Source organism: Solanum pennellii, chromosome 6 (genome assembly GCF_001406875.1).
Source record: "Solanum pennellii chromosome 6, SPENNV200".
NCBI classification, from domain to species: domain Eukaryota; kingdom Viridiplantae; phylum Streptophyta; class Magnoliopsida; order Solanales; family Solanaceae; genus Solanum; species Solanum pennellii.
Genome location: NC_028642.1, coordinates 54,092,028 through 54,118,955, shown reverse-complemented (window position 1 = coordinate 54,118,955; position 26,928 = coordinate 54,092,028). Strand labels below are relative to the sequence as shown.

Below are 26,928 nucleotides of genomic sequence, written 5' to 3'. Positions count from 1 at the left end.
TTAAAATTTTACGTATGATGAGTATTTTGAGACATAAAAGGGATAGACAAGTTAAATTTAAAACTCTACCGTGACAATCAAATAGTTGAAGTTATTTTTGTTTCTCTAAAATGAACACCAAATTATGATTATTGGGGGAAGCAAGAGCTATGGACCTAGTTAAACACCTAGGTCCAACAATTAAGGTGGTGTTTTAATTAGATGAATTTGAGGGGTTTAAGGTTAGAAATTCAAGATTGTGCGTTACGTTGGTTGAATGATTAAAGAGAAAATGATGATTACACATGGCTGCTCATAATAACAAAGCACATATATACTTTTTCAATCACAAGATGAAGACAACGCCACGTCACACCTAATAATTAGAAAATTAATTTTAGTATTAATATTAATGACAAAGTCAAGAATTAATTAAAGGAAAGCAATTTTTCCAATTAAAGTGCTCTAGTAAAATGATACATGAGTGTGCATAGAAAACGATATAACCAAAAATTATAATACTCATTATTTTGTTATGTCACTCTTGATGAGCATTAACATTTTTCCTTTTTTTGTAAAATGGGGCCTACCAGAAATAATTGATTGTGAAATTGAGCATAGAGAACTCTGGTAGGTAAAACAAAGGTTATATAATTAAAGGTTAGAACTACTTTTCAAACTTTTTAGTTTGTGTTATGAAAGTTATCTCATTCTTTGTAACCTCTTTAGCTTACAAGATAAAGTAAAATTGGTTTAAATATCTTTATTATTTGTCGATGAAAATCTACTAATTAATCTCCCTTTACATTCTGCTGGATGTTAATTGATTTAATGAAATGAGAATGTGAAAGACTTTCATCGATTTTATTAGTTAGACTATAAGATTTGGTGCCTCGTTACTTTGAGAAAAGACGATTTATTTAATAGTATGATTTTCTTTTTAAATAAGTTGATCTTTCATTTTTGTCTTTAGAAATAAACTTATACCTAACAAGACATAAGTTCTTTTAGGTCGTGGGATATTAAGTTAGGAAATATTATGATACGAAAATATAAATTTAAAACTAATTTAATATCGGACAAAAGTGCAAGCGCGGCCTGAGCCGATTGCAGTTTGCAAGTTGGACTGCTCTTTCTGGGCCCAATTTGTAAGAAGAGAGTTGTGGTCAGCACTCCGCCCTTTTTTCTATGGAAAATTATGCGGTTAAATAAATTTATACTACTTAATTATTCATCATAATTATCACTCACGACTAACATTATATATAAATTATGTGGGGTGACGAGTTTGTATAATTAGTCACATTTGTATATGTATGATTCTAGCGAATTATACATATATAGTTATCTAATCAATATACATATACAAGTCATCTCTCTCCCACTCTTTGCCCTCTCTCGCTCGCCTCTCTCCTCTCTCTCCCAATTTTGCTTGTTTTTTTTATACAAATGCATATGTATAATACAATTATCTAACCAATATACATATACAATTCACCTCTCTCCTCTCTCTCCCAATTTTGCTTGTTTTTTTTTTATACAAATGCATATGTATAATACAATTATCTAACCAATATACATATACAGTTCACCTCTCTCCCACTCTCGCTCGCCTCACTCCTCCCTCTGCCCGCTCTCGCTCGCCTCACTCCTCCCTCTCCAATCTCGCTTGCATATTACAAATACATATGTATCATATACAATTATCTAACCAATATACATATATAATTCACCTCTCTCCTACTTTTTGCCCTCTCTCTCCGAGTCTCGCTCGCCTCTCTCCTCCCTATATACATATAGCTACGAATTATAATTATCAAACTATAGCTACGAAGAGTAATTAAGCTATTTTTTAGTGACTATACGTGAAAGTTTCCCTTTTTTAATAAGAGTCCCCAAGGCCTACTCACTTGCACCGTTCAAATTTTGACATTGCCCATTACTATTTAACACATTTTCTTTTAGGACAGGTAATAAAAAGAACACTTTGGATCCTTTTGTTCCTCAAAGCTCATCCTTTTCTATGTAATGGACAGTTAGGGATCTAATCCCCCTCCCTGAAAATAGGCTTTAAATAACTTTTTACCTGACTTGAGTCTATCATATTCTATACATTTCTTCTTTTTTTTTGTACAATGAAATTCATAAGCTACACTACTAAAATCTATGGAGAGCAAAAACTCCATTTCGTTGATTTATATTATCCCACACAAGCAAATATTCTTTACATGTGATGGACATATAGTATCAATAAGCATATTCTGTTTTTCCCTTTTCAAGACTAGTAAAATAAGCATGTTAGCTTTAATATAACTTTACTCATGTTTCCATCAAGGGGTTTACTATTTAAAAATCTCAATATTCTTGATTCAATGTGCCTTTTAATTAAATCAGGGGAGATAAGTCTATTGTGAAAATCGCGAGATCATGACTTAGTGTCTTACAAGTTACAAGCCATTACCTTTTTTATTGTCTAAAATCACTCTTCAGGGATTGCATAATGCGATATGGTAATCTCATCTTCGATTCTGGTAATGTGCTTAGACTTGCTTTCTCTTCTTTTCTGTAGATACTCTTTATACAAGAATGGCCTGTATTTTGGTGGTTCTGCAATCTCTTTTGTGAACTGAGGCAGTGGTTGAATCCACTTATCCCCTGATAAATTGTGGAAGAACGCGAATGAATTCCTTGATCTTCCATTTGGTCTCACCACTCTATGGCGTGGACTCTTGAATTTATCATTCGTAAGGACCTGTTCATGTTGTAACAATCAGAATTCATTCCATTACAAAAATAAACTTCCTGGATCCGCCTCTATAGCTAACTATTGATTTTTATTGTTCTATGATGAGCTAGCTGCCACTCAATTGTTTTTTGAGGACTAACTTTTTCACACAAATACATTTATTTACCTGAAGAGCATCACCAATGTTGACAACTAGGGCACCTGGTTGTGGAGCTATTAGGATCCATTCGCCGTCCTTTTCAACCTCCAGGCCTGCAACTTCATTTTGTAAAACAATTGTGAAGCAACTGAGATCTTTATGTGGATTTGCCCCTATCCTTTCTTTTTCTGTTGCCGGCAAGTAAAACATAGCAATGAGGAAATCCCAGCTTCTGTCGTTGTTGAATTCTTTAAGAACACGGGGAGGAAGCCCTAGACATTCACTTAGGATTCTTTCGATAACCATACTTATCTTCATGAATTGGGAGAATAACTCTTCCATCACCTCTCTGAAATGTTAAAGAAACTCATCATATAAATAGATGATATTGTTCCACTTGCAAAACTAGCACAAGATATGAAACACCAAAGTTTATTCCTCTGCATGACAATTGAAGGACTAAATGCATCATGCTGATATGTGTTTATCAAGATCAAATGGGAAAAGAAGCATTAGATATGTAAGATAAACGATAAAAACAACAACATATCCAGTATAATCTCACAAGTAGGGTCTAGAGAGGGTGGGGTGTACACAGACCTTACCTCTACCTAAGGTGAAATTGTATAGCTAAACAATCTGATTAAATATGCTTAAATGATAAAAAAAGAATCCAATTTGTTATACACACACATTTCAAACTTTTTCTTTATGTACATATACATAATTCAAGTTGAAAGCAATAGATTCAGTTGAGCCCTATATCATTCTAGATTCACCTAGGAAGTATAAACGAAAGCTAAAGATTATGCTCATACCGAAACTCAGGAGGATTGTCTGGGAAGATATTGAAGTCAGAACCAGGTGGAAGCATAATAAGGAATTCACTGAACTCATAAGAAGGATTAGGCTTCTTGTTATAGCCTGCAGGAACAGGTACATTAGGCAGTGGAGAACATTTGAGTTTGGCTTCATTTGGAGATTCAAAGAAAGACTTTGACACCTTTACAGCTTGACTAGTGAGATCAAGGGGTACACCATGATTCACAATTTGGAAAAAACCATACTCACAACAGGCTTTACTAATTGTATCCACAGTTTTTCTCTTTTCATCTTCATATCCTTCTCTCAAAAATGGACTCAAATCTACAGTCGGTACTTTTGCCATTTGTTTTAGTGTCAACTTGGTTTGGTTGCTCGATGATATTGATCATGGACGGAAGAAGTATACAAAAGGTGGAATAAAATAATCTCAGGATTAACTAATACACCAGATCAAACGATAAAGTTAATCTGAAATTTTGTTTTAACATTATTATACTTATTATCAACAAACGAGAAACAATAATATTTTAGTCACTACAAACTGTGTTGGCATCATCATTTTCACAATAAAGTATTGTGTTTCCACCTACCATGAATTTGGAATCAAGTGAATATTTAAAGGAAATATATGACCTTGTTGGTGCCGGCCAAATATGTGAGCTGACAATTTACCAGTATGTCAACGAGATGAGTAACCCCTGTCTTTTCCTTTTTGCATAGAAAGAATCATGTACTTGAAAATAAAAAAGATTGAAAGTAAAGGTTAAAGAATGAATAAGAAAAAGTTCATTTTGTAGTAAAAAAGAAGTCACCACTATATATAATTCGATTTTTCTGCAATATTAAGCTTCTTTACAGATACCAACTATGATGATTGAAACGTTGAAGAAGAAAAATCAAATCAAACATGAGGTCCATTAACAGTTCATTTGTCATCTTCATCTTCGTCGTCTTCCTCTTCCTCCTCATCACCTTCATCTTCAGAGTCTTCGCCCTGCATATAGGAATTCAAATCAAATCAACCAAACCATATAAAGACAGAACAGAACATCTTTCATTTTGCATCATATACACAATTTATTTTGACATTATAATTTAAAAAATCAAGAACTGTACTATCATCTTCCAAAAGTAATGATGAGCATGCAGTAAAAGACCCAATTAACAAGTTTTACACCATAAAACATCTCTGCATTGTATCCAGAATACAAGTCAAATGCCAAATATTTAAGTTGAGGAACAGCAGAGGAAAGGTAAGAAGAGATAGGGGCACTTGCACGTAATTGCATGTCTTCCTCCTCATGTTGTTTGGTAGAATTGGAAATCGAAGTTTAAAACCAAAGCAGGCTTTCCTCTTTCCTGCGGTGAAAATCCCAACTCTTGATGGAGTCATACATGTCCACTTTTACCTCCATTTGGCTAGGAAAGTGAAACAGCAGTAAGACCCACTCCAACCTCTTATCCTAAACAAAAAAGGTCGATCCACCAAAACGACTTCTCTCCCTAGGCCCAAGGGATGAAAGTAAGAAAATAAGCACAATTTCTTTGTTAGAATATATACTTTATTGTTTTCAAAAACAAAGATAACTTTGATCTTCTGAAAGGCAGAGTACCCAACCAATACCATCCTGGAAGATAAAACCAAAAGCTATGGTTTCATCCTCTTCCTTATATTATGCATTTGATTAATACTAAGTTAACGTGTTCTCATCGAATAGCACCAACAAGGTACTGACACAAATGTATTTACAAGTATAGAAGAATCCCCTATGCCCCCTTTATGATGCTTTTAAAGATGGCATCTTTTTGAGGCTTCAATCTAGGACTTCCTTCACCATACCTTCCCTTTTCTCCCTCACATGTCTCAACTCCGCCTTCTATTACACCCGACTTGATATCCACCAACATCTCATCAAAATGCAAGGTAGACGAAGTTTTGGTTTAACCCACAATACAGCAGCAAAAAGTTGCCATGAAAACTAAGATGGAAATGTCGGATAAACACCTAAAAACTGAAGCAACACAAACACAAAGAACTATATTTCTTGCAGAAAGTTATGAAGGAGGTTCTATGTTCTATAGGATTTTACAGCGTTGCAGCTCTATGATTTTAGTAAAATCATATCAGTCACTTGGAAGGACCTTTGAAACTGTTAACTACCAAATGCTGACAGTATGTGCTTCTATTAGACATACATAAAAGAAGGAAAGTTCTTGAAGAAACTACCTACAAACTTGAGTAGACTCTTTCTACTTGACGTGATAGTGAGGGAGGGTGGGTAGGAACAAAATTATCCCTAGTATTTAAGAAAACCATTAAACTACATAGCCACTATGTAATTCTGAAGTCAACAAAAGCAACTAACTCACAATGACAACAAATCGACTTAAACGCCAGTAAAATCAACAAAGGCCACAACCAAGCAGGGCCAAACACTTAAATTCTACAACTAAAGTTACTAAAGCCGCACTTAGAAATTAGAAACTTTTTCCAATAGTGCCCTTTCACCCTCATACCATGTGGGCCTAGGAAAGAAATAAATGTAAAGCCCAAAAGGAGGACATATTAGAACCACAGATGACTAAGTATGACTTAATTTAGCAAATGATGTGCACAATTTATGACAACTATTAGCACGAATGTTGCTTTACCTCATCACCACCTTCATCACCCTCAAAATCTTCTTCATCAGGTTCCTGTGGTTTAGTAAATCTCAGATAATGTTATCTAGTTAAAAGTGCACGACTAAGTCTTGATTAACAGATCAAGGAAACAAGAGATGCAGTATGGAACTAACATTGGTAAAATAAGTTAAAGGGTTTGGCCACAAGTCATCCTTGATTATTTCAGCAACCTGGAAACCAGAAAACAAAGGTATAAGTTTGAAAATAAAAAAAGCTTTATGCAACAGAACACCTAAATAAGCTCCCCTTCTCCCATCCAAAAAGAAGGGAAATAAAAATCTTAATTAATTGCCGAAGAATTAGATTTTACCTCATCCTGAATCTCCAGAACCTCATTTTCATCATCATCACTATCATCTTTTTTATTGACTTCACTGAACCAGGTGAAGAAGCTGTAAAGACAAGTGAAAAGCAACTGAGATAGGATGACCATAAACATGACACTTAGCAGTACAGCTTAAATTAAGAATGCAGAGGACAAAGCATCGAGCATGTATCAGTCTCTGTACCAACTAAGTACCAAGTATTTGTGACTTTATGAGGATATTCACAGAATGTTGTAGACCAAAAACTTAGTGAGTGCACAGAGTTGTAAAATAGTTTCAACAAGGCTGCATTAACTGCCATATTTTGCACTATTACTATTTGGGAACTCAAATAGGTTTTCTGAAGAAAGAATTTTTCCAAAACATTTATATTATAAAAAGTTATTATGCTCTTACGTAATTCTGTCATTTCTTTTTGTCAGAAATCATGAGTGATTTGAATCATTAACTATAATCCTGCCATTTCTTTTTGTGATGGATGGACCAATATATTCCGCACTCGACTCTTCGTAAAGTAAATACATTGCAGCAGGCAATTAGGGGTTGGTATGTTATTTCAAAGATCAAACTAAAATGAGCCAGTTATACGTGAGATTTAGTAAGTAAATGTGCTGTACCAGAATCTGTGTTCCTAAGGTAGAGATCATAACCTGGCTTAATGTGTGAGCAAACCTACTTTTCTCTTGTACAAACCAAGGTTCCAACAATATATCAGTTGCAAGTTGACAGACTTGTTATAGAAAATTAGAAGTCCTAAGAAATGCTAGATCTGTAAGCTGACCTCTCTTCAGCATGGGATCGCTTGTTTCCTTTCTTCTCCTGAGCAACGCCGTTAGGAATGCCCTTCAAAAGCCAAATAACATATATAGTGAGAGGAAACGGATAAGATAAAGATGTGTAACATTTGTCAAGTAGGAAATTATCGACTCACCTTGCCTTCTTTCCATTTTATTGGTGTAGCTGTGATTTTTGTAGGTCCATCTTCAAGGAAGGTATAGGTCTTTGAGAGCTTTGAATTTTCAAAGAAAGGATTGGGCTTAAAGTTCTGTGAGGAAGACGAGGAGTCATTAGCATTCTACATCTCAGCAAACACAAGAGTCTAATGTACTAAATTAATTTCATCATCAAGAGAGTAATGAACTCACAAACGTGATTGAGTAACCAAATTTCACATCTTTCGAGTCTTCCACTTCAATAGAACTTAAGAATTTGAAAATCTAGCAAGAAAGAAGGCAGTAACATTATGAGTTTCAGATCAGAACGAACGCAGCCATTCGAACTGTACTTAGACAGGGTATAGATGAGAGACTCTTTGCTAATTGAGCAGGTGTCAACATTAGAGAAACAGTAATGGTTTGCTTCAGAAGTTTATATGCAACGAATTAGAATCAAACCTTTTGGTCCTCTTCAGTTAGAAGGTCGCCAAGAACAGGATGACTCAAAAACTGCAAGCAAATGAGATATAGTGTAAAATAATCTTCAGAATTCCAGAATATAGAGAGAACAAAGGATCAGGATGGGGCCACTAACAGCAGTCAACCAGAAGTCAGAAATAGAGTTAATGATATCATTCCGCTTATCATAAACAGGCTTGCGGATCTTGTTGTACTTCTGTTCTATTTCCAACACTTCCTCACTTGCTTTCTCATTGATCTGCCAGCAAAATTGATATATCGGTTAACATGTAAAACCAAGGGCATCCCATCTTATCTTACAGTTAAACAGCAGAAGAAAAACTTTTAGCAAATTGATCCAAGCTAGTTATTGTGAACCAGTAAAAGTTGATAGTTTGCCAAATGATTAAGCTTTCAGTATACAGATGAAAATTTTCGAACACTGCAACACTGCCAGTGATACCCAGTTTATGTGGACACTTAAAACAAGGAACCATATTCTCATTGTCAGATACATGGAGAAACCAGACAAGTTTTGGAGCAATGTTAGAATACATACAAGGATGTCGATGCATTAAAAGCTTAATCTTAACAATGGAAATGGGAAAATTAAGGAGTGCCAAGCTGCAACAAATTAAATTGAAGACATAGACTATCATCGAACAACTATGTCCCAAAAATAACACAAAATTGGCAGTTATTCTATTTTCATCATAGAATGATTAGTCGATCATAGAGTCAGCTACGCGGACCTTCAATATCCATCAGCAATATTCTGGCACATTTTATAAACAACATATTTCAAGAACTCCAAACCCAGCCACCCAAAGAAGAAAAGAAAGAGACTTTCCACTCGAACAACCTGCTCTGCATTGAGATCAACTGTTCAACGCACTACCTAGCGATAACAGGGATGGATGCAGGGGTAGGTGGGGCTTCCGCAAACCCAGTGAATTTTGCGCAGACACTAAAAAATATTTGTTGGGAACCAATAACAAAGCAAGTGCTCGGTTCACTGGCAGAAATTGACGCTGCTAAATCTAAGCCGACCCCTAATTTGCTCGAATCCTATTAGACACCTTACAGTATTAATTTATTGAGATCGCTGGGAACCCCATAAACTTCAAATCCTGGATCCGCCTCCAAGCCATAATTAACTAATACCTAATTCTTTACCATAAAAATTGAATCTTTACTTGAAGATATTTCCAGTTTTAGATAAATCCTTGTAAATGAAAAATTACCCAAATATTGGAATAACAAGAACTCAAATATTTCCATGATTTATTGTTTTGACAGTAAGGAAGATAGAATTTACCTTGTCAAGGTCGTCTTGTATTTCTTGCAATTTTTCAATGGAAAAAATGAGCTTTTCATCAATGTAGTTTTCCTCTTCCACTTTCTGCTTCTTCCCTTTGTCAACCACCATTATTTTTTGCCTTTTTCCCAGCTGAGTTACAGAGCTGCTTAACTGATTTTCTTGATTTTGCTTAAACCCTAAACGGCAATAACCTGTCCCTTTGAGACACAATATATTAAGGGTTTTAGGGTTTTTCACACCCAATAAATAAACGACACATAAGCATTTGTGTTTTTTATCATAAGCTTGGACTTTGACACGTATAATGTGTGGCAATATATAAGTGGAATTATTACTACTAAAAAGTTAAAAATTACTTTACTGATGACTTTGACTATAATAACTTTTTTTTTACAGAAAAAAAAAAGCTTAAATATATTTATTTATTTAGAAAAAGGAAATTCGTAGTCAGTGCTCACAGGTATAAAGCTCGATACAGAAGATAAACTCATTGCTTTTGCAAGGCAAGGAGTTTCAGATATGCGACCTTCAATATAAAAGTTCCAAACTCAAATCATTGGATCATCCTGAAAATTAGAAAAATATATATTTTTCTTATAATATTATTCAACTTATAATTAACAATGTTAGTTTGATAAAAATAAATTTCAAAATTTAAAATTCCTTGCTTCTTTGTGTGTTTGTTAATTTTTTTCATAAACTAATAATAAGAAAAAGTTAGAGTGGCTTATCAGCTCTAAAAGTGAACCACTTTTGTAGCAGTAATAATATATGTGAATCACTTTTATATATCAATTTTAAACGATAAAATTGAGGTATATATAAACCCTTTCCTTTGATTAAAATAGAAAAAACCAAAAATCATTTCACTTGGCAGAATTTGGCCCAACAATCTTTTCTCTTTGGGCTTATATTGCTTGTTACTGGAATGAATGGACTGGATAAAGAATTTAAGGCCCAAAGGCTAAGGTCCCTTTCGATGATGTTCTGAAGAATAGTATTAAAAGAGGATAAAATTAAAGTAAAATCTTATCATATCTTTTTTTGACAAGGATGCTTACAATTAATTATTGACGGAGATAAACTATAGTATAGTAGCATTTAATTTTTTTCTAAAGATAGTTCAATATCAACATCTCATAATTTTAACCATTTATATATCATCACACCACATATCACTAGTTTCTTGGTTTACTTTTGTATACATGCACTCTCTTGTTATAGCAAAGTTACTTATTTACTTAGACTAACATTGTAGCCTGTAGGTAATTTTAACCTAATAATCTTTTTTTTAAAAAAAAAAATTGTGCTACATTTTTAGTTAAAATCTATATCGATTTATTTAATTAAAATAAAAAGTGAAATAGTGAACGACAAAGAAATACATTTAAAGCATACGTTGTCGAAATCGACTCGTATGTCAGTCATCCTCAAACCTTAACTACGACATTGATATCCAACTTCTAGTGGTCCTTTTTGTGCAAAACATTCCAATAGTAGGCCTACAAATTCATTAATGCTACAATAGGGCCGTTATATGGCCCAAAATGTGATGGCCTCTCTAAACCGCTCAATATTTTAAGAGGTTGACATAAGATAATTTCATATTAGGCTAATTTTAGCTCACCCTAACATCATTCATATTGGAAGTGATCTTCAATATTAGAACAATTATGGTATATTTTTAAGATTTACTTTAATTTGGATTTATTCTTGAGATTTACTTTGATTTTTTTAATGGGTTAAGATTTGGGTCCCAGTACTTTGGTCACAAGTCAGGGTCAGGTCCCAATTCTAGGTCGAGGTTTGGTTCTCGATTTTTGGGTCAAAGTTCGGGTTGGGGTCGGGTTTTGAGTTCTGAGTCAAAGTGGAGTCTTGGATACCGAGTTAGGATACGATCTCTGATTGGGGTTGGGTTTAGGATCAAGGTCGAGTCTTGAGTCCCGAGTCAGGGTTTGATCTCAAGCAGTGAGTCAAAATCGAGTCTAGAGTCTCAGATCAAGGTTGTGTCTTGAGTTAGGCTCATGTCTCGAACTTTGGGTCAAAGTCAAGGTTTGAGTCTGGGCCAGGGTCGGATTTTGAGTCTCGGGTCATGGTATGGACATAAGACTAGTGTCTCGAGTGTTGGTTCAAGGTTGATGTCGAGGGTTGAGGCTCGTGTCTTGGGTTTCGAGTAAGGATCAGGTCAAGGTTAGGTCTTAGGTCTTGGATCAAGCAGGGGTCGGGATTGTGAGTCAGACCTAAAGGGTGGATCTGAGTAAGAGGTGGGGTAAGTAATATGGACCGTTTGAAAAATTAAAATTAGGTCAAATTGGACGGGTCATGACTCAATCCATTTTAAGCCCATCTATTTAAACTCAAGTAATTTTTGGATTGATTTTAGGTTAAACTCATTTATTAACTCTTTAACTTGTTCAATTTCATTCCAATTCGTTTATTTGACACTCCTATTGCTACCAATCGAGTAGAAATTATTAGTGCTAGGGCATTCGGGGCGGATCTACATGATAACATGTGGTTCACGCCAAACTTACCATTTCTGTCAACACATTATTATAAATATTAATTTGATAGTTAATTTAATTATTAAGTTTTAAATTCCGACTCCATCTCTGAAAACGCCTTTAATTATTGGTCAGATTATCATGAATGCTATACACTAGTTGACACCTTGAGCAAATCCAAGTAGTTGCAGGAAAAGAATGGTGACAATCTTTTGAGAATGAATATTTAGTTTGATGTCTTGTTCATGCAATTACGGCCTAGCGCTTTCACCATCTTCTTTATAACTTTGTTGAAAATAAACCACATGGCTCCATATGGTAGTTACCTTAGCTTCTCCATCATCAATAATAGTTTCTTTTTTCTAGCCTGAGTCAAATTAGATCGTGCGTGAATTTTTTCTATGTCTTATAAAGCTCTCACTGATTCACCAAATTAATGGATCGTATACACCCTTTTTTCATAAACTTGTCAACCTAGAAGCCTATTAATTAGTCCTTTTAGGTGTGACTTGCACGCCCTCGTGAGCATCACATACAACCCCTTAGGGACTCAGAGTCCTCACTGAGGTTTCTCTAGGCTACGCCATGATCGAGTTCAAATGTGTGTATCATGCGAACCTAAGTTACTCAAACACAAGTATCTCCTTGTTTGGTTTATTCCTAACCAGATTTTTTAGCCTAAAGGATTGTTTGGGTGAAAGTGAGAGAAGAGAACTAAGACAACCCCATCTTAGTTATTGAATGGGCACAAAATTGAATGTTGGTACCCAACACATTTAGGCTACATGTGGTTTTGTCATTCCCTTTTAGTCCTCCAAATTATTAAAAACTCATATTCTACATTAATCCATATATATATACTAATAAAATTCATACTTCAAAATATCAAAGCTCACCTTCTTCAACAGTTCTTTTGGATTCCTCAACTGATTGAACACGTGATTCCTGTCGAGAACCTAAGGAATTGTGTTTTATAAATAGGACAATTGAAACTCTAAACTTTTTTAATTTAATGTCCCAGAATGGTACGTGTCAACGCTTAACTTTTGTACTTGTTTTGTCTAATATGGTTATTGTTTATGACACTCCTTTTTATTCAACTACTAGAACCAATATTTAGCTAGAAACATAATGCGATTGTATGTTTTTTGAAACACAAAATTCAGGGACAAATTTATGTATTTAGATGGACTTAACAACGGTGGTGATTGAATCAACTTGGATGCACTTTGACTATTCCACTAAATAGTTACTTACTGTCACGTATATATATTGTGTAGTACGTCCAGAGGTGTATCTCAGTTTCTGTTTAGGTAGGGAAGAAGTTTTTTCACATTGCCGCATGACAACTATTGGATCTGAATTTACTTATTCGTACATAGTGGTGGAGTCAGGTTTTTCATTAGTAAATATGCATAATAACAAATTAGTACATATCTACACCGGGTAATTTGTCAAATGACACTAGCTCGTTTGGCACCCCCTTGGACAAAGGTGGCTCCGCCACTGCTCGTCATAAGTAAGGCAAACCTGTCTAGAAAAAAGTCGCTTTAGTTGCATTAGATGATCAAATTGGATGTACCAACTATAGTATCAGGTGAACACACATAAAAAAGGAAATATATACAACCAAGATACCTTTTTTCTTTAGACAAGGGTGGCCTCAGGTGACAATTTTTTTAAAAAAATATACTCTAAACTGGGCCTTTGTTGCCTCTCACTGAAAGAATTCTTTTTACTTTCTTGTATTTAGGCTGCTGTGTCTTTTCTTGGCAAGAAAAGATAAGTCATGATATAAAGCTTTGTTTGATAACAAGAATAATTAGTAGTAGGTGCATAGCAGTTAAGTGGAAGACAAATTAGCTAAAATAATAAAACTAATATTATTCTGTAGAGAGATAAGTAAAATACAAATTCATTACTAAGATATTACAAACTCCTAAAGTTTCAACTTAACCATTTATTTCAACACTCTTATTTAACATGAAGATACTGGATTAGGGGCTAATCATCTCGATCAACCGCGCTGATGATGTTTTGTGTTCTCACCAGTCTTGTATACAGTTTCAACCACACTTACTGCTTTGTGACTCTTGCAACCTAAAAGCCCGCCTTGACGGGCTTTTTGATCTTCTTTGCTGACTGCATTCTTATTGGTTTTGGTGTTTGTACATGCTGCATTTCTTGGAATTGCATTACCACTAATGCTAATTCTCTTTGAATCATAATCTGAGATGACTGATGAGTAACCAGCAGCACTGTCTGTGATAACACTCCACTCGATACTGGCCTCACTTGGTGCATACTGAGTTGTTGGAGACATGCAGCCAGGAACATAATCGCTAGTTTGTGAATTCATGAGTCCATATCCACTGCTAGATATATTCTCAATTTCGAATAAATCAGAGCTAGCATCACTAGCAATGTCATCGCAAACTGTACTGCTTCCTATGGTTGTACGAGGGAGGTTTTGGGCTTTAGGAATGGCGTCCCAAGTTAACATGGAGAGTTTCCTTTCTAAATTTACTGCTATGTCTCCTTGTCTCATTTTTCCGGAGCCAAACACTTCTATCGATTTTCTTTGCTCTTCGATGGTTTGATCTTGACCATCCAAATGTTTTTTGACTACTCTCAATTTCTTGTCCACAGAAGCCGTGCCAGAACTTAATGCAAAATGACCTGTTGAATGTTGTGATCCTGGCTGGGGAAGTCCAGGTTCCGAGCTTTGATCCACACGGACTGCTTTTTTTCCTGAACAAGGTCCAGGGCAACCAAAACTGGCAAAAAATCTCCTTCCTGTCGACTTCTTCTGGTTTGTTTGATATCTGTTTCTTGGAAGATTTTGTAACAGTGCACTTTGACTGTTAAAACTGCTTGCTTCTGAATGAATGCTTGGAGTTCCTGTCCGGGAACTGGGTTTCGGGTGGGGCAGATCCACCATCCCGTTGTTCGTCTGCCCGCCATACTTCACCACAGATGTAGTGGCAGCTCCATATTCCAGTTTCTTGTTGAAATACTTGTCAGCTCCAAATATGCTTAGTTCCCCATCTTTCAACTTGGTTCTTTCTTGGTGTTTCTGAGTGCTAACCAAAGTTTGCTGAGAAAAAACAAATGCAATAGTAGGATCTTGAACAGGAGCAGCACCTGAGGTCTTAAATGCAAAGTTGTCTTCATCAGTCTTGAGATAAGAAGAGAAAGACTCAACGCGAAGATTGGCAAGGTTGTCTCGAGGGTTATTTGAGGATGGTTTACTAGTAGGTGCCTTAGTAGCTCTTACAGAAAAGGGGTTCTCAGGTGGTAAAACAACAGCAGGATAAGGCTCTTCATAAGAGCCTCCTAGTTTATGTAAAAAACTCTGATCGTCAGGGTTGCTAAGGTAACAAGAAAATGATGCTACGCGAAGGCTGGTTACATTATTATTGGCTTCCATGGAGACGAAATGCTTCAGGTTTCTGTTGTTTGATGAAAATTTTGAAGAGAGTTTTGATCCAGAAGCAACGATTTCTGGGAGGAGCTTTATGGGTTAGTATCTTTACAAGTGTAAAAGAGTTATATGACAACCTTTGAGACAGGAAGGGACAGAACGAAACTCAGAAAAAAACAGTTTACCACAAACAAGAGATGAAAGATAACAAAGATTAGAAAGCTCATAATCTATAAAATAGGAAGGAGTTTATAGACTTGTGAAAACTATAGATGAGAGAAGCTTTCTTTTTTTCAGTTGGTTTCTTTACAAGCAGCCCTTTATAATTGGCTCTTTCTTGGAACCTATGGGGTTGTAACTTGGATAACTTTAAGATGGTGGATCCTACATGTTTTGAGAGGCATAATATTTGACAGTCTTGTCACTTCTTTCCAATTCTCACATGACATGTAATAGTGATTTTACAGTAACTATGATGTTTTTTGATCAATGATAAGATCTTCCATATCAATAAGAAAATATGGATATAAATCCATGTTAAATATGTAATAAATGCTAACGGGGTCTAGGAATTGGCGGCAGAAAAAGAAGTGGGTTCAAAAGAAAACTCAGAAAAACAAAAATAAAGTTACACCACTCATTCAAGTGAGCCCCAAAAGTAGGACACCAGCATTCACATCATAATGAATTCTGATGCATTGAAATTCCATTTCTTTGGTTGTATCATTTGGCTGCTCTTTGGTTGTATCAAGAATACAAGTTGAGTGTTATCTTTTGGCTGTTATGTTAAACATATGTCAAGTTAGCTTACAAAGTACAGCAACAAAAAATGGAAGAAAAAATTGCTTGCATCTGTATTCCTTTACCAATCTAGCAGAATCGATTATGAACCCTCAATAAGTTGTACAATTTTCTGCACTAATGGTAATACGGCTTTGATCCCATGACTTATTGATCACACGATGCCACGATGGTACACTTTACCATTGCAGCAAGGCTCTCCCTCAGGCCAGCCACTGTAAGGATTTGATTGAATAAATCTCATGTGCTTTTTTGTTCTGTTATCTCTAAAATCAATGTTGTTCAGGACTCATCATAAATGTTGACGGGTGCATGTAGGATTGATACTCCAAAAGTAGTGTGTTGTTGGAGGATCTGACACCAGTGCAACAACATTTTTGGAAATTCCGAGCAACATAGTCTAAAATTACATTTGGTCCATTTCTAGTCTTGTCATCAATAAATGAAAGATGAATGCACAAAAAGTTTAAAATAGTCGATAACATCAAAAGAGATTAGATCTTTTACCATAAGAACTCAATTTACTCTGCTGGAATTACAGAAAACATGCTGGCAAAGATATGGTACAACTGTGAATGAACTAAAGAATTAATTGCTATAATGATAAACGATAATAAACAATGATAGGAAGAAAGCGCTATACGAAAATAAACCAGCCATGATAACCTACTCATACTTCTAATCTGCAACCGCCAAAAATGGAAAATGAAAAATGGTTACCATGAGAATTATCAGAATTCTCTGCTTCGTTCATCAGTTCTGAGCTCCAGTTGTGAAAGAACAATATCTCTTGCGCCAGTGAACGAAATACTGCAGTATTGACTGCCTTACGATTATCTGCCAAAATGCTGCCTAGACGATGCTATTCAATCTCAAACAGTTGAGTTGTTATCACCTACAACCCAATATTTTCTGACAGCAAATAGCACCTTTTCAGGGATCAGAGGACCATCCTCATGATCCACCATTTTTATGTTCCACCTCATACCGTTTGCGATTCTTTTCACCTGGGTGAGGACATCTACATGGTCTCGCAATATGACTGCACCTTCTGGTCGAAGAATCCTATCCATCTCAAGCAGAATGTCTTCAACACTACATCTGCATTTACATATGGTACAATTAACAACTTTAATAAGGTCAAACTTGAAACACATATTGGTTAGGCGTTCCTTATTGTTATCATCACTGAAACTAATAGCAGTGACAAATACCGAGTGGATATTGACTTAGATTCAAAGAGGGAACAAAAATATATGGCAATCATCTCCCTTCAATATAGATATTTCATATGCATGAATTAGTATATAGAACTTACTTGTCTTTGTATAAGCTGAAAACTCTATTTGCATGAATAAGATCATATGTCCGAGGATACGTAGAGAAGGCTTCACACCTGATGAAAGTTTGAAAGAAGATGAAATAAGAAACTGCATCATCAGAAAGATAGTAAATTCAAATCATACGAGGGAAGAGAAGGGTCAGTGCATCAAGTTGCAATTTAAGCAATCAAAAAATTCAAGATGTGATATAAAATCTCTATATTAAAATTCAAAACTTAGGTTACCAACATTATATGGCGTGGCAATTGACTGGAGGCAATGTAATTGAATGTAGGAGAAATGATTTGATATTACTTGAAATACAGCTTTAGAGGACCCGGAATTCGCTATGAAGGCCAAATTATTTATCAGTGTTGGAATGAAAGAGCGAAGTAGTACAGGATTCATACATCCAAACCGAACTAGTTTTGCGTTGAAAAGTTACTGATCGAACTAAATAATTTAAGCTTTGGAAGATCTTTCATATGCAATTCAGCTATCAGCCTGAATGAATTATCAAACTTTCACATATTCATTTTCTACAGTCCATCATCAATAAGATAAGAAAAGAATAGGTAGGAGTGATGCTAGAGTCCAGTGAAAAAGGTAGTTTCCGAAAGTTTTACCAGTCATGATATATGCCGATTAAGCCTCGTTCATATACAACTCCAAGAGTGTCTTTCTCAGCTATAGTTGGCACAACATTCATGACCCATAACTTGGGTGATTCAAGTGCTGCAGCAAAACTTCCAAGGCCGGCATTCATATCCATTATATTTCTATACCTCCCACTGTCGAGGATCTTATTAACTCTCTTATAAGAATTCACGTGTTTTTTCCATAACTTGTTGTCCTCCTTGAATGACTCAACAGAAAATCCAGGAACAGATCCACTTGCTATTCTCGGAGGAACAGTATTAAGTCTATCAGGAAACGGCTTAAGTCCCCCACCCGCAACTTCATCTGAATTAGTTGTCTCAGGATAAGGAGTTATGCATGCCTCCATCTTCTTATACCTGAAGCCCCAGGATATTTGTTTAGTATAAAGTAATGAAGGCAATCAACTTATTCAAACAAACAAATATCATTACTCAAAGGGACCATATAAACCTTAAAATGTTGGTGAATGAATGTTATGAAATTCAATGTAATAAAGAATTTTATGTTGTTCATAGAACAATCATTCTCCGGATATCTTTGTGGTTTCAACATTATTCACTAATTAATACTTCACAATTACTGAAAAGGAACATCAAATTATTATTTGGCATGGAACATTCAGACCATGCATAAATATTGGCATAAGATGAGTTTTAATGGAGTAACAAGATCAGTGAGGATTCACATAGCCGAAACTTGTTTGGGACTGAGGCATTGTTGTTTTTAACATTCAAACCATAATGAGCAACTCCAGGTAGTATTAAACATGCTTGTCAATATAAGACCAGAACATGGCAGCAAGAAACAACATTCACATAAATGTATGTAATCAAATTGCTGCATAACTCAAAATATTCTGTGAATTGAAGTAACTAGAATTACAAAGCAAGTACTTGAAACTTCATATATGCATTGACTGAACAAGAAGGAAGAAAGAAGACAATCTCCTACACTATGGCTATTTGAAATTCGGAAATCTCTATTTTTCCGAATCTTTCAAGATGAAAATAGAGGGATTGACTTAACTTCCTCTATGCGGTTAGATAACAGATTATTAGGTGCAAGAATTTACCAGACATTTGCTGCATTGGAGGATTCACAAAGAGTTATACGAGAATCACGTTCCCTGCAGTACTCATTGTTTACTCTTTTTCTCCATATGGCAGTCTCACCTTTCTCATGCTTCTTTTCCCAGCAGAGAAGTTCAGCCATTTCTTCAATCTTTCTCTGTTCCTCCTCCAGTTCTTCTTTGGGACGTTGCCACGCTTGATAGTTAACCCGCCAGTTGATGGGAGGACCTGAAAGTACCCAGTAGCCCCCTGGTCTGAGCACTCGGTCTACCTCCGTCATGTACAATCCATCTGTTGAGAAAGTAGAATTTTGTTAGGAAACAAACAACAAACAGAAACAGCATTTGTGTTCTAACTCTATACCAGTGCAGACACTCCATATTGAATTTGCTCATTCGACTTGGTACATTACCAAAATGAGAATTAAAAATGTGTATTGATTAATAATGAGAATATCATGAGCACAAGGCAACTTTGATCAAGATTAGTGATGATTTTTATATAGATTAGTAAGGAGAATATCATGAGCACAAGGCAACTTCGGTCAAGATTAGTGATGATGTTTATATGGATTAGTAGAGGATGGAAGGAGCAGTAAGCCAGTTATGTTATCCTGCCTTTCAACAACTATTGCAAGAGAAGGAGTTAGCAGTTGCAAGTGGACAAAAATCTCCAAAACGACAGATCCTTACCATTTGCACCCCAAGGAATCAAACAACGTGAACAATGCGCCATATCAAAAGCTCTAGATGGATATGGCAATTTTATGGTTCCAAGTACACCAATAACTGCTGGTACACCTCTTTCCAAAGCAAATTGAACTTGAGCTTCATGCGAGTCTCTGGGTGCGAAGGACATGGTTAGAACATTCTTCTTGAAAAGGTATGCACCCCAACTTGCAACCTATGATATCACAAATCATACACAAACATTCAAATTCAAAACTAGTACGCAGTCAAACACCACTTTGGAGAACCAAGGAGTTAATTCAAAATTTTAGAAAGTACCATTCACCGTCATGAACTCCAACTAGTAAGGTTTTCATTCAAAAGAAGTAAAACACTAGACAGATAGAGCAATGGAGGATATTGTAGAAAGCTTTGACTCACCCCACATCCGGTATCCAATGCAGTTCTTACAGTACCATTTTCAATCGGTATAACAGAAGCAAGTTGATCAATATATGCATCTGCCCCATTGGGGAACTGTGTTCCACCACCTGGAAATCTAAATACATCTCCTTCATATTGAACCCAATTTTGCACTGCCTTCTCAACTGTTAAGCTCTTATGTGGTGCATTCGCAAAAGGTACATAGTCACGACTCTTTGGCCATGAAAAAGGAGTGACATATCCTTTTGGAGCTGGAATAAGACAATGCAGCTTCTCTTCATCTGGAGGACAATGTCTCTCCCTATAGTTCATATTTTCTCGAGGAAATGTCATTGCTCGCATTTGATCATGACATGGTGTATAATCAATGTATTGCTCGCCACATGGCTCAATCTCCTTGACATCTTGCTTGGGATCATCGAACGAGGTGCTTTGATTCCCATGGTGAGTTTCATACTCCAAATTAGGAAGGATACCGCAGTCCTCTGCCTTCTTTGTTATTTCAAGTGCTATGCTGTCTCCCTTCCCAAAACCACTTCTTTTCCACACTCCAAGAACATAGAAGAAACAACAAAGTGCAGCTATGATAAGTAATGATGGTAAAAAGCTTTTATTTCTGTTATCCCCTGGATTTCCTTTTGTTGCCATGATCAACCTGGAATTGAAACGACTAAGATGAAGCATATAAAATGATTCTCAATCAACTATACTCAAAAGGAAATAAATGTGTTACTTAACTCTTAAAACAATAATCACATCAAACAAAAGCATATAACTCAAGGTTTTGAAAATTAATAATACACAATTTGATCTTGAAAAACTAGTAGGAAAATATAAAACACTTATACAACAAGGTAGTCTGATGTACTAAAACATTTCGTGTTCACACGAGGTCTGTGATCCAAATTTAAATGAAATGAAATATTTGCATAAAAAGAAACCGTACTGGATATCAGAAAAGCAGCAATGTTGCAGTTAGTTCCGATTAGATCAAATCATTGTTTGTGTGAAGAATGGATATAATGGGGTGTTGTTTATTTTATTTAAGACCTAAAGTGGAACAAATTACAGTAAATTAGTTGTTTTGGCACGGATCCCAATGCAGTTTGGGAGAATTGAACAAACCCAAATCCGACGATTTCAACGATGAAGAGTGAATGTTGTTGTGATTGACCGTTTACGAATTGCTCTGTCGATTATTACGCTTTAAACAACAAGAACAAACCAAATTTCCCGCGAACAAGGGATTCCTATTAAGTGTCAATTAATTAAATTATTTTTTTACACTATGTATAGTGTATTTCAATTAATATGTTATTTACTTTATTTAACATGAATGTTTGTTTAACCTGATAGTATAAAAAATTATTTATTAGAGTAAAAGTATCCAATTGTCTATTTATTTATTTTTTGTTTGTATGAATTCAAATATGATTATTTGAATTTTTTAAATAAAAATTACACAGTTAAAAATTACATAAATTAAAAAAAAAATACAAATCTCCTCGAATAGGAATATTGGATTAATTAAGGGAAACTTTCACATATAGCCACTTAAAAATAATTAATTACTCTTCATAGCTATAGTTTGATAATGACAATTTGTAGCTACATGTTATACGGAGGAAAGAGACGAGCGAGACTAGGAGAGAGAGGAGATAGGCGAGAGAGGGGAAAAAGAGTGGGAGAAAGGTGAATTGTATATGTATATTGGCTAGATAATTGTATATTATACATATGTATTTGTATATATGGCAAGAGAGATTGGGAGAGAGGCGAACGATATCGAGAGAGGGAGGAGAGAGGCGAGTGAGAGAGGGCAGAGAGTGGGAGAGAGGTGAATTGTATATATATATAATTGTATATCAAACATATATATTTGTAGGGCAAGCGAGATTGGGAGAGGGAGGAGAGAGGCGCGCGAGATTGGGAGAAGGAGGAGAAAGGCAAGCGAGAGAGGGCAGAGAGTGGGAGAGAGGTGAATTATATATGTATATAGGTTAAATAATTGTATATTATACATATGTATTTGTATATTCTGGCGAATTGTACATATACAAACATGACTAATTATACAAATTCGAAGTCAGGCCACGAAATTAATATATAATGTTAATCGCGAGTGATAATTATAGCAAACTATAGCTATGTTGCGTAATTTTCCCATTAATTATACCTAGCACATCTGGTTGAATATTCATAACGAAGACAGAAGTTTCCTGCACTTATCTATGGAATTGAAATTCTTTGCTCCTTTTTGTATTCGTACTTTATGCAGTACAAATTACTATACTTGTATTCTTTATATCCAAACCGATTAATCTAAAACTGAAATTAAAAAATTCAATCTCATGCGAGCTTATTTGGACTGTAGTTACTTCAAACCAAAAATGAGGACTCTAAACCAAAATTTTCATATCCGATCCGAACCAAAATTTACATATCCAATCCAAAATAGCTCATCCTTCAAATTAGTATATGCGCCTCTAATCTCTCTTGCACTTCCTCTCGCATGCATTCTTTAGCGGGGTGAAGCCCAAGAGAAACATACGAGGAAATGCAAAAGGAATTGGAGGAGCTGGAATAAAGATATAAAGTGCACTTATATCTCTGTTAAGCAATGTGTGTATTCTTTAAAATTGAATATAGTGAGTGGACTCCGTGAGTATTAAAATAACAAACATGAGAAAGACCTCCATCAATCAATGACTTTAGGACCAACCACAAACATTTTCGTCTATTCATGAAGCCTGTGTGTGATATATAAGGTAAATTAAGACTAAACAAACAACTCAAACTTATATAGAATGGCAATGGAGTCAAAATATAAGCAATTAAAGCAAAAAACTGCCTTAAATTGTTGTAGCAATAAGGTCAATTTGTAGCACAAAACTAGTAAACACTTGAATGTCAAAATTTCAGCAAAACATAAAAAGAAAGTTCCTCTAAACTCTCTGCTTAACTCTTAGCTGCCAACTTTTCTTTGGCTTTTTGGATCTTCAAAACCTTCTTAACAATTTTTTGCTCTTCCACCAAGAAAGCACGGACAATCCTGCAAACCAAGCATAATTCAATTATTAAAAATTTCGATACAGAAGGCAATGAAGGAGAAATATGACAAACATGGACAAGCCTACAAGCATTTAAGAGAACAAACCTCTCCCTCACTGCTCCTCCAGACAATACTCCACCATAGGCACGGTTCACAGTCCTCCTGTTCCTAGACAACCTGGACCTCTTGTACTCAGCTGGTCTCAGGTGAGGAATCTGCAAGACAGCAAAGCTTGAAGATTAAAAATAGCCCCAAATGCTTAGATAATTAACTACCATAACATAAGATTTTTAAACACCAAGAACAAGGAGAACGGGTACTAGACCATAAGCAGTCCTAAAAAGTAATTAAGGCAATACCCAACATCACGTACAACTATTCAAGAAAAGAAGCCAGCAAGTGACAAATTTTGAATATTAAGACCCTGCTGATGGATCTAGCACTCTGCCTCTAATTCTACAGAAAGAATAGCAATCTTATTTATGATTAACAAAGTAAATTTGTCATTCCTTAGACAAATTAGAAATACACATAGACACCATAATTCTACTCAATCTAATGGAAAAATTTGAAGAAGCTACAAGCTACCCTAGTTAGGGGCATAACAAGGATGGAATTGAGCAACTAAACCTACACTATCTTAATAGTGGACAAAATAAAAAATGAAATATCACACCTAGACTGAACATTCATGCTCATACTACAACAGAAGAAATGTTTTAGCTTCAATCTAAGTTGGAAATTGGTTAAAGAAATCAAACAACTATTCTTAAAAATGAAAAATAACATGTCGAATATATTTAACAACCAAAATCTATTCTTGCAAAAGGCATTTGATACATCCACAAATAAGATTTCAGACAACAAAACCCAATTAAATATTTGATACAACAGAAACAACACTACTTTGGGTAAAGTGTAAAATGAGGCTCCATTTAGTGATCTAGGGGTCGCTGCTGAGAATACATAATCATGTGAACAAAATGCAGTCGATACAATTCTACTACTGAGTATGTCAAAAACTTAATACAAAGAACATCACTGGCAACAGAAAAGATAAAAAAAAAAGTTTTGATCAAATTAAACAATATTAAGCTCATGCAATTGAATCACGAAATGCAAACAAAGAAAGATGAAATTACCCCCTGAATCCTCTTTCCAGTGACAGGGCACTTGGGACCATTAGCCCTCTTCTTGGTAGTCTGATAAATCAACTTCCCACCTGTATTCCAATCAATCAACCGTTAAATCAACCACGACTCAATCCCAAACAAGCTACGATCGTCTACACTCATTCTGATCTATTCATAGCAATACTAATTTATACTTCAAATTGAATGAATAAGCACAAATCAAACTACAGAAAAGATATGTTTGTACCAGGAGTTTTGACGACGCGGTGCTGGTTGGATTTGGTGGCATAGCTGTGGCGCTTACGGTAAGTGAGTCTCTGCACCATCTTTGAACCTCTCTCTTACACTCTCTCACTCTCTCTCTAGGTTGAGGCTCGGACGGAAGAGGAAGTACAGGCTTTTGAGATAACAAACTTAAAAACCCTAATCGGGAATTTGCCCTAGATCTGACGGCTACTAAGAAAAATATTTAGACGGTTGTGATTGACAAAGATTTGGGCCAGAGTTACGCTTTTGGGCTGAAATCTAATCCAACCCAATTGGTTGTATGGGCCAATATTATGTGTTCATCTAAATGATTAGACTGGCGATTTGTTTCATTTGGACAACTTATGTTCCTTGTTGGGTTAAATAACACTAAAAGCCCGTTTGATCATGCGATATGAAATCATGATATAAGTTGAAATTTTGTTTGGAAATTCTATTTGAACCTTTATGTTGTATATTATTCTTGTTAGCAATAATTTCGTGTAATCGGGTTTTGAATATTTAATAGTGTGAAAATTTATGCTTGAGAACAAGGAACATTATAGAGGGATGGCGGCGTCCGAGGTTGACATATATGTCCATATCCATGCTAATGAATGAGGAACAAGTACCCTTGCAAATTGCAATAATCCTCAAAAGCACAGCCACAACCAAATTTAATATTATTTGTCTTGATAGCAGCCTAATTAATACTATAATAGTTATATGAGATGTAACTTGTGATAAAATTTTAAGAAGATCTTTGAGATTGACAAAGTTACGAAACTGATGTAACAAACATTTTTTTGTATACCCAAATTAAAATCTCTTCCGAACAGTATATAGGTTGGTGCCACCGTCAGATTTAATGAAATCACATATAACCGGGAAACCGATTGAAAAAGGTGATTATAATATAATACTTAAATCATAAATTATTAAATCGAGCTAATGGTAGAAGCAACAATACTTCCCTATCAACCCCTGTTAGTTAAATTATCATAACAATATTCGCATGATTGTTTGATTTTAGCACAGCTATATAAGTTTTTCTGATGAGACAGTAACAAATAACATGTAATGATCATAACATTTTTTTTTAATGAAAAAAAGATCAAGATGTTATACTATAATTTATATGTTACTAATGTGTATCATTCTCTACGAAATTTAACATCGTTGATCTCATTTTCATCAAAGAATCGATTGTAATTGCATAATATTAGTGATTATATTTTCTATTTCAGTATCATGCGCAAGTATTGTATACATGATCTTCTAGAACTATAGAACTCAGTAGAGACCATGTCAAAATTGACACTGTTAATCAGATATTGTGTGGAGTAAATAAGGTGGCAGAGGTTTGACTTATTATTAACGACCTCAAAAGGCAATTTAATGCTTATTAACATTAGTCAACACTTGACATATTGGCATCGCATTTATCATTTGTCGGGAAGTGGTTCAGTAGTCTACGTTGCACCAGATCACATGGCTCAAACGTGGGCCCATTCACTGCCACGTGTCGGGCAGATTGAAGCTGCCCGGCCTGAAACCAGGCCCAGTTTAATCTCCTCTTGATTTGGAGTGGGCCCAGGACCATATCACAGCTCTTATAGGGTTTCGGATTTGTGGGCTCCAACTGTACCAAAAACAGTCATTTCTTTCTGAGGTGCTCAAATAGTGAGCACGCGGTTTGCTTATTATATTGGGCCCATTGGGTTCTGTGTGTGGGCCAAGAAATTCGTTGACTTTTGAGATGCAACTCAAGAATTTCCATGGGGTTGACCTTCTTAAGAGTACTTTTCTTCGTTCGTTCCTATTTATAAGTCATAATTTTAGATGTTATTTCTCTTAAAAAATTATTATATTCTTATTTGGTGTTTTTTTAAAGATAAGTTTTCAATATGAATTAATTAAGACCATTGAACATGAATAATTTATTTATTTTTTCTATGTTGGTCAAATGTATATTTTCAAGGCTAATAACTCTCGAGGGTAAAATAGAGAGAATGGTTTTATTTAAGCATTGAGTTTATGAAATGACGAATCAAGGACCATGTATTTTCAGTAAGGAAGACATATAGATAGAAACGGATTGAATAGTAGGGCTTAATTTTGGTAAAAAGTACATAAATCTCATACACTTGAGGGCTAATTACATCATATTCTGGAAGTTTTCCCAATTA

General features: G+C 35.3%; 5 protein-coding genes across 5 annotated transcripts; all 5 read right to left on the bottom strand.

The window, feature by feature from the left end:
* Positions 1 to 2,303: 2,303 nt before the first annotated feature.
* On the bottom strand, positions 2,304 to 4,324 carry LOC107021122 (flavonol synthase/flavanone 3-hydroxylase-like). Its single transcript, XM_015221720.2, has 3 exons — positions 3,683 to 4,324; positions 2,892 to 3,213; positions 2,304 to 2,731 (listed from the first exon to the last, which is right to left on the bottom strand). Exons 1-3 carry the CDS (start codon positions 4,030 to 4,032, stop codon positions 2,459 to 2,461), a joined length of 945 nt encoding a protein of 314 aa, XP_015077206.1. The 5' UTR covers positions 4,033 to 4,324; the 3' UTR covers positions 2,304 to 2,458.
* Positions 4,325 to 4,452: 128 nt separating this feature from the next.
* LOC107021123 (NAP1-related protein 2-like) lies at positions 4,453 to 9,625 on the bottom strand. Its single transcript, XM_015221722.2, has 10 exons — positions 9,413 to 9,625; positions 8,231 to 8,353; positions 8,095 to 8,145; positions 7,846 to 7,917; positions 7,632 to 7,745; positions 7,482 to 7,543; positions 6,685 to 6,766; positions 6,488 to 6,544; positions 6,342 to 6,386; positions 4,453 to 4,683 (listed from the first exon to the last, which is right to left on the bottom strand). Exons 1-10 carry the CDS (start codon positions 9,521 to 9,523, stop codon positions 4,615 to 4,617), a joined length of 786 nt encoding a protein of 261 aa, XP_015077208.1. The 5' UTR covers positions 9,524 to 9,625; the 3' UTR covers positions 4,453 to 4,614.
* A 4,153-nt stretch (positions 9,626 to 13,778) lies between these two features.
* On the bottom strand, positions 13,779 to 15,817 carry LOC107021370 (protein PHYTOCHROME KINASE SUBSTRATE 3-like). Its single transcript, XM_015222016.2, has one exon. It carries the CDS (start codon positions 15,347 to 15,349, stop codon positions 13,937 to 13,939), a length of 1,413 nt encoding a protein of 470 aa, XP_015077502.1. The 5' UTR covers positions 15,350 to 15,817; the 3' UTR covers positions 13,779 to 13,936.
* An 806-nt stretch (positions 15,818 to 16,623) lies between these two features.
* LOC107022778 (probable methyltransferase PMT2) lies at positions 16,624 to 21,491 on the bottom strand. Its single transcript, XM_015223369.2, has 7 exons — positions 21,255 to 21,491; positions 20,306 to 20,963; positions 19,889 to 20,099; positions 19,199 to 19,487; positions 18,093 to 18,482; positions 17,463 to 17,540; positions 16,624 to 17,245 (listed from the first exon to the last, which is right to left on the bottom strand). The coding sequence occupies exons 2-7, from the start codon at positions 20,954 to 20,956 to the stop codon at positions 17,017 to 17,019; spliced, it is 1,848 nt and encodes a 615-aa protein (XP_015078855.1). The 5' UTR covers positions 20,957 to 20,963; positions 21,255 to 21,491; the 3' UTR covers positions 16,624 to 17,016.
* Positions 21,492 to 23,088: 1,597 nt separating this feature from the next.
* Positions 23,089 to 24,901, bottom strand: LOC107021092 (60S ribosomal protein L34). The gene is made up of 4 exons (XM_015221685.2): positions 24,741 to 24,901; positions 24,503 to 24,582; positions 23,466 to 23,575; positions 23,089 to 23,360 (listed from the first exon to the last, which is right to left on the bottom strand). The coding sequence occupies exons 1-4, from the start codon at positions 24,817 to 24,819 to the stop codon at positions 23,267 to 23,269; spliced, it is 363 nt and encodes a 120-aa protein (XP_015077171.1). The 5' UTR covers positions 24,820 to 24,901; the 3' UTR covers positions 23,089 to 23,266.
* Between the last annotated feature and the right edge of the window lie 2,027 nt (positions 24,902 to 26,928).

Coding starts and splice junctions, on each gene's coding strand:
- LOC107021122 (XM_015221720.2), bottom strand. CDS start 4,032: ATGGCAAAAGTACCGACTGTAGATTTGAGTCCATTTTTGAGAGAAGGA. Junction 3,214..3,682: donor GACAATCCTCCTGAGTTTCG/GTATGAGCATAA, acceptor TTAACATTTCAG/AGAGGTGATGGAAGAGTTAT. Junction 2,732..2,891: donor ACATTGGTGATGCTCTTCAG/GTAAATAAATGT, acceptor CAACATGAACAG/GTCCTTACGAATGATAAATT.
- LOC107021123 (XM_015221722.2), bottom strand. CDS start 9,523: ATGGTGGTTGACAAAGGGAAGAAGCAGAAAGTGGAAGAGGAAAACTAC. Junction 8,354..9,412: donor TACAAGACGACCTTGACAAG/GTAAATTCTATC, acceptor TTTTGCTGGCAG/ATCAATGAGAAAGCAAGTGA. Junction 8,146..8,230: donor CTGACTTCTGGTTGACTGCT/GTTAGTGGCCCC, acceptor ATTTGCTTGCAG/TTTTTGAGTCATCCTGTTCT.
- LOC107021370 (XM_015222016.2), bottom strand. CDS start 15,349: ATGGAAGCCAATAATAATGTAACCAGCCTTCGCGTAGCATCATTTTCT.
- LOC107022778 (XM_015223369.2), bottom strand. CDS start 20,956: ATGGCAACAAAAGGAAATCCAGGGGATAACAGAAATAAAAGCTTTTTA. Junction 17,541..18,092: donor ATCGGCATATATCATGACTG/GTAAAACTTTCG, acceptor AACTTTCATCAG/GTGTGAAGCCTTCTCTACGT. Junction 17,246..17,462: donor TTCAGCTTATACAAAGACAA/GTAAGTTCTATA, acceptor ATGTAAATGCAG/ATGTAGTGTTGAAGACATTC.
- LOC107021092 (XM_015221685.2), bottom strand. CDS start 24,819: ATGGTGCAGAGACTCACTTACCGTAAGCGCCACAGCTATGCCACCAAA. Junction 24,583..24,740: donor CCGCGTCGTCAAAACTCCTG/GTACAAACATAT, acceptor ATTGGAATACAG/GTGGGAAGTTGATTTATCAG. Junction 23,576..24,502: donor CTGGAAAGAGGATTCAGGGG/GTAATTTCATCT, acceptor GCTGTCTTGCAG/ATTCCTCACCTGAGACCAGC.